This window comes from Euphorbia lathyris, chromosome 1 (assembly GCF_963576675.1).
Source record: "Euphorbia lathyris chromosome 1, ddEupLath1.1, whole genome shotgun sequence".
NCBI classification, from domain to species: domain Eukaryota; kingdom Viridiplantae; phylum Streptophyta; class Magnoliopsida; order Malpighiales; family Euphorbiaceae; genus Euphorbia; species Euphorbia lathyris.
The window spans coordinates 21152562-21162890 of record NC_088910.1 but is presented as its reverse complement, the minus strand read 5'-3'; the positions used below and the strand labels follow the sequence as shown (position 1 = coordinate 21162890).

General features: G+C 35.7%; 2 protein-coding genes across 3 annotated transcripts; one reads left to right on the top strand and one right to left on the bottom strand.

Moving 5' to 3' along the window:
• The first annotated feature begins 235 nt into the window (after nucleotides 1-235).
• Nucleotides 236-3077, top strand: LOC136224296 (probable inactive receptor kinase At4g23740). 2 transcript variants are annotated; one of them, XM_066012590.1, is made up of 3 exons: nucleotides 236-389; nucleotides 842-2071; nucleotides 2189-3077. In XM_066012590.1, exons 2-3 carry the CDS (start codon nucleotides 871-873, stop codon nucleotides 2839-2841), a joined length of 1854 nt encoding a protein of 617 aa, XP_065868662.1. In that variant the 5' UTR covers nucleotides 236-389; nucleotides 842-870; the 3' UTR covers nucleotides 2842-3077. The 2 variants fall into 2 exon arrangements, with proteins under 2 accessions (XP_065868662.1, XP_065868664.1); XM_066012592.1 differs by lacking the exon at nucleotides 236-389 and adding an exon at nucleotides 404-648.
• A 774-nt stretch (nucleotides 3078-3851) lies between these two features.
• On the bottom strand, nucleotides 3852-8471 carry LOC136224305 (uncharacterized). The gene is made up of 4 exons (XM_066012603.1): nucleotides 8157-8471; nucleotides 6225-6543; nucleotides 5770-5828; nucleotides 3852-4145 (listed from the first exon to the last, which is right to left on the bottom strand). The coding sequence occupies exons 1-4, from the start codon at nucleotides 8401-8403 to the stop codon at nucleotides 4114-4116; spliced, it is 657 nt and encodes a 218-aa protein (XP_065868675.1). The 5' UTR covers nucleotides 8404-8471; the 3' UTR covers nucleotides 3852-4113.
• Nucleotides 8472-10329: the final 1858 nt, after the last annotated feature.

Sequence of the window (10329 nt, the reverse complement as noted above, 5' to 3'; positions counted from 1 at the left end):
TAAATACCAGATTATACTAAGATTTATTATTACTGTAAGATTATGATTTTGACAAAATAATACAAAAACAGTATCCTTTCTTCTTCAAAATCTGCCTCCACATGCTTCTTCCTGTTCCTGCGCTTGCTTCTTCTTCTATCTAATTAAAAAAATGATCCAAATGCCTCTTTTGCTTTGCTTCTCAATCATTATCTAATTGTTTTTCTTCCATTAACATGCTGCTTTCCCAAGCATAAACAGCTCATTTCAATCATCATTTATTCCCATCTTTTATCATTTTCTCACTCTTTTCTTATTTTTTTTAACTACCCATTTTCCAAAGATTGCTTCTTTTTGTCTGGGTATGGATCTTATGCCAGTTTTTTATGATACCCACATTTGATTTTCAAGTAAGTCCTAGTTTCCCTCTCCTGTTTGGTTTCTGAGAAAATGTTTTGAATTACCAAAGATCAGTTCTTTATGACTGGGATTCTGGGAATGGATCTTATTATGCAAGTTTTTGATGAAACCCACATTTGATTATATAAGTTCTTTCCTATACTGAGCATTCATAGTTTTCCCCTTTCTGTTTGGTTTCCGAGAAAATTACAGGCTATGAATAGAAAATTTCATGTTCCTTTGTATTTTATCACCTATCAGAATAGTTAGGTAAGAGTGTTTTAAGAGTCAACAAGTAACTAACGATAAGAGGTTATTTAATTACACTTGAGTTGCTAATTTTGACTAATTGAGTTATAAAAGCATTCCTTTTTAGAAATTTTACAATTTGCTCATTATTTTACTGTGATATTTTCTGTTAGTTTGCCTAATTCTAATCCATATTTTCCTTTGATTCATGTAGATTTGAGCAGATACTTTGGTGTTTCAAAAATGAATATTTTGTTCATTTTCTATGCAACTCTCTTCTTTGGAGCCACCATGGCTGAACCAGTTGAGGATAAACAAGCTTTGCTTGATTTCATTCAGAATATGCATTATTCTCACATAATCAACTGGAGCCAGAGCTCTTCTGTGTGTAGAGAATGGACCGGTGTGACGTGTAATATCGATCAAACCCGGGTTATAGCCCTTAGATTGCCTGGTGCAGGAATGGAAGGCATGATTCCACCCAATACTCTTAGCAGGTTATCAGCAATTCAGATCATTAGCCTTAGATCCAATGGTTTATCAGGTTCTTTCCCTTCGGATTTATCGAAACTTGTGAACTTGAGTAGCTTGTATCTTCAATTCAATAGTTTCTCAGGAGCATTGCCTTCAGATTTCTCTGTTTGGAACAATCTCACAGTTGTTGATCTTTCGAATAATCGGTTTAATGGAAGCATCCCGGCTTCCATATCGAACTTAACTCATTTGACATCTTTGGACCTATCTAACAACTCTCTTTCAGGGGGTATTCCTGATATAGATGTTCCTAGTTTGCAATCAGTTAATCTAGCAAACAATGATCTCACCGGAGTTTTGCCTCGTTCTCTTTCGAGGTTTCCTAGTTCTGCGTTTTCGGGTAACAATGTTTCATCAGAAAGTGCACTTCCTCCTCCTGCACTTCCACTTCAACCTCCAATTCCTCAACCATCGCGAAAACCGAATGTACTAAGTGAATCTGCAATACTCGGGATTGTACTAAGCGGCTGCATTCTCGGATTTGCAGTTATTGCTCTTATGATGGTTTGTTCTTGCTCTAAGAAGAGTGTGTTGCCAACAAAGTTGCAGAAGGATGAGGTGGTTTTGAAGAGAGGTTCATCAGAAAGTAAAGATAATAGACTTGTTTTCTTTGAAGGTTGTAGTCTAGCATTCGACTTGGAGGACTTGTTACGAGCCTCTGCTGAAGTACTCGGAAAGGGAATTTTCGGAGCAACTTACAAGGCCGCAATGGAGGATGCAACCACTCTGGTCGTCAAGAGATTGACGGGGGTTCCTGTGGCTAGAAAAGATTTTGAGCAACAAATGGAACTTATTGGAAGTTTTAAGCATCCAAATGTTTCCGAACTGAGGGCATATTACTACTCGAAGGACGAGAAACTTACCGTGTGTGATTATTACGAGCAAGGGAGCGTTTCCGCACTGCTACATGGTATGTCAAAGGCTTTCCTAATCTATGTTTTTGCCTTAAATTTGCAGACTTAATGTTTATATACAGCACATTGCTAATGCTTATGAAAATGTTACTAACGGATTTCAAATCGTGCAGGAAATCGGGGAGAGGGAAGGATTCCTTTGGACTGGGAAACAAGGGTGAAAATAGCATTAGGTGCAGCAAAGGGCATTGCTTATATCCACAAGCAGAATGGTGGAAAACTTGTACACGGAAACATAAAAGCCACGAACGTTTTCCTAAACTCTGAGGGGTTCGGTTGTATATCTGATATCGGTTTGGCTGCATTGATGAGCCCAATGCCACCTCCGGTGATGAGAGCTGCAGGATACCGTGCCCCCGAAGTAACGGACTCTAGGAAAGCAACTCATGCGTCGGATGTATACAGTTTCGGGGTCCTGCTGCTTGAGCTATTGACTGGGAAATCGGCTATGAATTCGACAGGCGGTGAAGAGGTTATTCACTTGGTAAGGTGGGTGCATTCTGTGGTGAGGGAAGAATGGACTGCTGAAGTATTTGATGTGGAGCTTCTAAGATACCCCAATATAGAGGAAGAAATGGTGGAGATGTTACAAATAGGAATGAACTGTGTAGTAAGGATGCCTGAGCAGAGACCGAAAATGTCCGATGTAGTGAAAATGCTCGAGGAAGTTCGACGAGGGAATACCGAAAACTTACCATCCTTCGAAACAACCCCAACGCCATCAGCTACAGATATAGCCTCTTCTTCTGCTCCACCTCAACAGTGAGATTCATTCATTAGTCCAGAAGTTCCAGTTTCAACTTTTCATGATTTTTATTTCTTTTTTTAATTCACATATATTTTAATTGAAATTAAATTTAGAATTGGTTTTTAAGTCCTGTGGCAAATTATTGTATTAAAATTAGCTTAGCTACCTCACAACCTAACTGAGATTAAGTCAAAAGACAGGTTGGCAAATTCTGTAATGTGTTATTTAGCTAGGACCTTGTTATTATGCATGTGGAATCCAAAGTTTTTCTGCATAAGAATGCAACCAACTCGGTGTCACTTTGTGCCTTGTGTTTATGTGCATCTCAAGAATAATGGTGCACCCTACCAAAATAATTGGCACCTACTATTATTGAACTTCTCTTTATAAGTTACTTCAAAATCGAAATATTCTAGTAAGTTGTGGATATTACAGGTCACTTAAAGATTTACTAATAAGGGGTGTTTAATTAAAAAAGATTGGATCATTTTACCCTAAATATTAGAACTTTTCAATGAAATTTCTAAAACGAAAATCTTAAAACTCCATACATAGATTCAATGAAGTTTTTTTCACAACTAGTGAGTGCTTGAAATCTTTCTCGTCTCAAATTGAAGATCTCGAATTCGAGTTATAATATACACAATATAATTTTCAACATAGGTTAAGCAGAAAACTTTGAAAGAAAATAGATGTGTTGCTAGTAGCTACTTAGACAAGTTTAATGTCTTTTTGTAGGGTTTTTTTATTTATTTTTTTTTTTTTTTACCTCCAAACAACACATAAGAGAACATTTGATTATGATCAAGAAATGGGTGGTGGCTATTTCGTAAGAAAATTCAATTAGCATCTACCAATTTCGAGTAACAATAAACAACAACAAGTGAACTAAACAAACCTTTAATCGATGATCAAATCCCGAGATTCCAGCCTAGGCATGAAGTTTTGTAATTGCACTTCTTGAAATTTATTTTTCCTGGACGATGCATACAAGTATGCAGTTTGATATCTTCCCACAAACACATGTATAATGATAAAATTCATTTCATTTACAATCAAATGGAGTTGGTTTACATGAAAAAGATTATAATCTTTTTGCTATAAGAAATACACAAAACTAATCTTCAACTAAAAGAATGATGGAGCTAAAAAAAGTTAACTTGGATTGACCTTGATATGTGGAGTTCTTCTCCAGTTCAATGAAGCTTTATATGATCTTGCATCTTTACAATCAACATTACTACTGCTCTCCCACATTTTACAAACATTGAAAATATCTACAAGCTCATTTTACTTCCTCAAAATTCTTGTTTTAACACCACCTAACATCCACACAAGTGCAAAACAATGCTTTAGGACACTAACAACCAAAATAATATCAAGCAAAGCATAATAATCCGGTAAAAAATGCAGACGGTCACAAAAGTTTGGGGTATGTTTCACAAAGGTAATTAAACTTCAATGTTCTTTCAATATAAGCACTAAAAAAAGGGCGGCCCGGTGCACTACGCATCCCCGCTAAGCGAGGGTCCGGGGAGGGATCCCACCACAAGGGTGTACTGGGGGCAAGCCTTCCCCTGCCAATTTTTTGGCAAGAGGCCGCTCCTAAGACTCGAACACGTGACCTCTGCCAATAAAAGCACTAAAACTTCAATTTAATTTAAGTGAAGTCATTCTAGCCAATTCTAGAATCTAGAGGCTTTAAGTTGAGTCGAAGTAAGACAGAAGCGGCCGTAGGAGTAGGGAGGCAGGGACAATCATCCTAGATGGGAGAGTTGTTCAGGCCTCGGATTGCTTCCGGTATTTTAGGATCTATTATCCAAACGGATGGAGAAGTAGATGGAGATGTTGCTCATAGGATTAAAGCTGGTTGGTCGAAGTGGAAGAGTGCTACGGGTTTCCTTTGTGATCCCGGCATGCCTAATAGATTGAAGGGAAAATTCTACCGGACGGCAATTAGACCAGCATTGTTATATGGTACGGAGTGTTGGGCAGTGAAACACTGCCACATCCATAAGATGTCGGTGGCGGAGATGCGTATGTTGAGATGGATGTGTGGTCACACGAGAAAGGACCGGGTGCGTAATGAAATAATTAGGACAAAAGTAGGGGTCACATCTATTGAGAATAAAATGAGAGAAAACCGACTAAGGTGGTTTGGCCATGTGAGACGTAGAGCGCTTGATGCGCCGGTTAGGAGAACCGAAGAGTGGCAAAGGGATGTAGTGGTGAGGGGTAGGGGAAGACCTAAGCAAACTTGGAGGAGGGTGATCGAGAGTGATATGAGTTTATTGGGAATTGAGGAAAATATGGTAGGAGTGGAGGGAGCGAATCTGTGTCGCTGACACGACTTGATTTTCACGGTTTTATATGATGGTTCATGTTAGCCGACCCCGAATCATTTCGGGACTAAGGCTTTGTTGTTGTTGTTGTATACTCATCGGAATAGTGACATTTGACTATATGCCAACAAAGCATCATGCCGTACATGTCTTACTTTTACAGCTAGCATGACAAACACGTGGCAGCCATGTGTTTTTCTCGAGACACATCCTAAGCCACAAAAATAATTTTAAAAACTCACATCCTTGTATGGCAATGGCGTTTAGTTGGCATATAGTCAATTGTATTCCGTGACAGGTCAACATTCTGCTGAGTTTTGTTACACAAATTGGCCAGAATTACTTTAGTGAAATCAAATATGAATTTCAGTGATTTTATCGAAAGAAAATAAGGATCAGTGACTTTTGCAAAACGGACTCCAAACTTAAATAAACATCGATGCAAATTACCCCATGTTAATCTTACAAGCACAAAAAAAAAGTGCAGCTATGCACTAGTTATGATAGCTGGGGCAATATGTGTGTATATATATATATATATATATATATATATATATATATATATATATATATATAGAAAACCCTCAAACCTAGCTTTACTGACCTTCAGCTACCTCAAATTGAACTTCCTTCACAAATTCAGCAGCTGCACGATACTCAAAGCTGCAAAGATAAGATACATTAATAATAGAGTATGAACATCAAATTGAAAAACCTTACATAGTAACTTTTCAAACAACAACTTCTCTATCAATAACATTCACAGACAGCTCATACATGTGCAAGGTTTAAAGCTATAGAACAACAGCAGCCAAAGCCAAAATATTTCACTTCCAATATTTATTGTAAAAAGTTCCTTATACCCGACTTATATGTGCAACAATCTGGCTTCAAGATCAGTAACAGAGACTTGATATAACAGCTCATGCCTAACATTCCCTATGCAGTGAAGCACTTTCTATATGCAAAAACACATGCATGATATGCAAATAAGGAATGATAAACAACGTGTTAATAATAACACAAGACAAACACGTGACATCAGCAGACTGGATTTACCTGTTGGAGAAAACCACATCAAGTTCAAAGTTAGATGCACTTTTTATAGCTTCAACTAACACAGTGACAATTTCAGTTTTTCGAGCACTGGCCATAAGCATATCATATTCTGTAGGGACGACAACTGCAAAGAAATTATCATTCAATTCACTTAGCAACAACCTATCCACAGCTGCCAATGCTATGCGTCGTTTAAGTGATTCAGTCTCCGGGTCAAGAATATAAATGGCATAGTCAGTAATTAATAATATACGCCTTTTCATCTTCCCTGAACCAGTGAATTTCAGAACTTTATCTGCAAAGAGAACTTCGTTGTCACCTGCATAAACAAAGAAAACGTTAAAAAAAATTCAGACCCTCAGAAGAGAATGAATCCCTCTATTCGATGCTCCTGGCCAGAGAGATGCAGAGCTCTCTTTCTTTCTTTCTTTTTTTTTCCTTTTTCCACATGTTCCATTAAATCAAGCATAGTTATTAAAGGCGCGCCTCGGCTAAGGCTCCAGCCTTAGCGCCTTGGTCAGTAAGGCGCGCGCCTTGGCTACCTTAGGGTAATTTAGGGTATTTAGGGTTGAGGGTATTTTAGGGTTTTGAGGGTGTTTTAGGGTTAGGGTATTTTAGGGTTTTTTAAGTTCAGAAAATAAAAGAAAAACAGAGACAGACAAAGATCGGAAGTTTTTACTACACATATCGCAACAGACATTATGCCTTAGTAGTTAACTAGAACTTAACTCATACATTTTATGGTTTTATTGTTGGTATTTGACGATTTGTGACTAGTATTATGAATTTATGATTTTTTTTTTGGTGCGCCTCGAGTCGCTCGGGCGCGCGCCTTAAGTTGCGCCTTGCGCCAAGGCTCCAGGACCCCCTTGCGCCTTAGTGCGCCTTGCGCCTTTAATAACTATGATCAAGCATATGAGTATTTAAATTTGTGAATCTGGAGAAGCAGATAGAGTATTGCCAAGGGAACCACTTGGCTACTTCTCTCCAGTTCGACAATATAAATGGCAAAGTCACTTCTCTTATGGCATTAATTAAGTCAAAGCAAATGTGCTTATCAAATCAAGATCAAGGCAAACCACACTAGATTGTAAACCTCAATAACTCTTCAGGGTTCATGACTTGCAACGGTGTCTAATAAACTAGAAACCCATAAATCCATCCTAGGCCACATTAAAATGAAATTTTACTCCATGAAAGAAGTGAAGGCTCTGGATTAGCATTAGTATCTCTACAAAACAGCAAATGCATCACAATAACAATCTTTGATAGTTCATGAGAGAACATGAACCCCGACTTCCACTCTTCCAACTTCCGAAACATTTGAAGTAGGACCGGCAATTTTTAACACACAGCATGTTTTACAAAGACAATCTACCTCAAAGGATCCGTTTAACATTATTATCATTTTTAATGCATTTTTATCATATATAATCATGTGGACTAACTATATAGATCAAATAATAAGATTATCATACCACTACCCGTTTTGACACCCCTAATTTGAAGTCCAAAGGCATGGATCTACATAGGCACTTTATGTTGAGCTACAGCAATCAAAGTAAGCCTACTAATACTAAAGATATCTACTAGACCCTAATTTCATAGTTGATTCACAGAAAAAACCGAATGTCTCTGAATTTTTATTTGATTGAAGCTATTAATGTTCAAATTCCATACTCGGTTATTGTAAAAAGTGCCATGTATTATATATAAACCAGAATATCTCAATTCCTCCGATCTAAATGGACTTAATGGTTGGTATTATTGCAATGATCCCATGAAATGCCGACTTTAGCTGGAAATAGTCAAATAAAACGAACTCCAACAGGCAAGTCAATCTTAACCAGACCTCTAAAAGCCTAATCACAGAATAAAATAAGCAGAACACCGAACCAATCATCAATTACAAATATCACAATTCAAACTAACCTTGTTTGTATAAAATTTTCATCAAATGAGGATGCGAAGGAACGTCAAGGTAGTCTCCCTTTACCTCTCTATAAAGAGATGCTTTCCTTCGAACCTTGATGCCCATAAACAGCTCTTGATCGTCGCTTACATTGCTTCCCGATGGTTTCAATGGCATTCCATTTTCTTCCCCATCGCCGTTTTGGACGATGGATGAGTCATCTTGATTGTCAACACGGATTCGCCGGTTTGACCAGTACCCGCTCATTGTTTGGCAGGAGAGCGAGTTTGAAAATCGGTGGGTGGTGATGAGCGGGTTGGATATTATCGAGAAAGTGCTGTGGTGGGTAGCAGATGCTAACTTGTACGGTGGCTTATCGTGCGCACCCTGTGCTTGATCTGGATTCTTGCGCCAGCCACGTCATGTCATCGGGTCCCACGGTTGGGGTTAGCGTGGCCCCGCCTTTTCTACCGCCTGATGTGGTCATTGTGGTGTAGTCGCTTTAACTTTTTTTTTTTTTTGTCTCGGGATATGGTGAAAAATATATAGCGACGCTAATTTTATTTCTAATATCGTATAATTTTATTTTAAATTTTATCAATAATATTGATAAATTTATATTTCGTTGTTTATTCTATACCATTTATATATAGTTTTTTTTATTGTACACCATTTATATATATATATATAATGGTTTAAAAAAAAAATTATACTTTTTATGATTTAATAATAAAATTAAAATTTAATATTTTTAAATTTGATGAAATATTTAAAAAAAATTGTCCAACTCATATAAAATACAGTATATTTTTTTAACTTTTTTTTTATAAAAAGAATCACGTTTAATCATATATTTGTGATAGTGGTGAAGCTCTTAGCCTGTTGGTTGAGAGCTTACCTATGACCCTAGAGGTCATGGGTTCAAATCACATCCGGGTGGGGTGGGTTGAGGGTTTTTTCCTTTCTCTTTAATATAATCTTCCTTTGTTTAATATAAGTGTATTACGCACAACTTTTAAAAAAAAAATCATATATTTGTGATATGTTAATAATTAGTGATAAAAAGACGCATATTTAAAATCTAAAAGACGAATTTCATGATGGAGAAGATAGTTTCATGAATTATTTCTCTATTGTTCCAACTCATCAATATTACAGATAAAATTGCTTTTAATTGCAAATATTAGAGGTAAATTTACACAATTTTAAACATTAGAGGTAAAATTGTTTCTAACTATAAACGTTAAGGATATTTTAGTACCTTATTCCTGAAAAAAATTATTTTTTTAGACAAAGAGGAGAAAACAACAATATGTTATGATACATAACTATTTAATGAACAAATATGAGGTAAATTATATGAGTGATATATAATTTTTACCTCATATTATATTTTGATATACAACTTTGAATTTATAATTACTTTTATACTCTTTTAAAATTTCTTTCCAACACAATATCTTAACTTTTTATTATAGGATAAGCGTCAAATTTAACTCTAACGTTTCAAGCAAATTGCAGATTTAGCTTTAACATGTGAAATGGTGCAAATATAACTCTACCGTTTCTAAGCAAGATCAATTTTAGTCATCCATTATAAAAAAAAAATTTGAACAGACACAATAAATATTTTAAACAGTTTGACAAAAAAAATATAATTGACATATATGTAGCAGATTTAGTTTTTAGTATTTTAACATAATTTTTGTAACTTTGTTAGTAATACACTAAATATGTTAGATATAATTGATATTTGGAGGTGTAAAGTGACAGCTAAATACCAGTCAAATCAGTTTTTTCTAATTTTCGATAAGATATAACTAAAATTGATCAACCTTGAAAACATTAAGCTTAAATTTTTACCATTTTATACGTTACTATTAAATCAACATCATTTCTAGTTTTTTTCTGGATGTATCTTGCTTTATTTTTATTTTAATATATATATATATATATATATATATATATATATATATTTATATATATATTAATAATTAATTAATTTTTTTTGTTGTTGTTTTCACATTTTTTTTTTCTTGTCAAAAAAAAAAACTTCATCAAGTTCAGTGTTTACTTAATTCACTTTCTTTGGATCCTAATTTTATAAACTTGTTGAGTATGATTTGTTAATGGTGATAAGATTAGACATGGTGAACATATTAGAATAACGAGGTTGTTCAAGGGATTGGGATT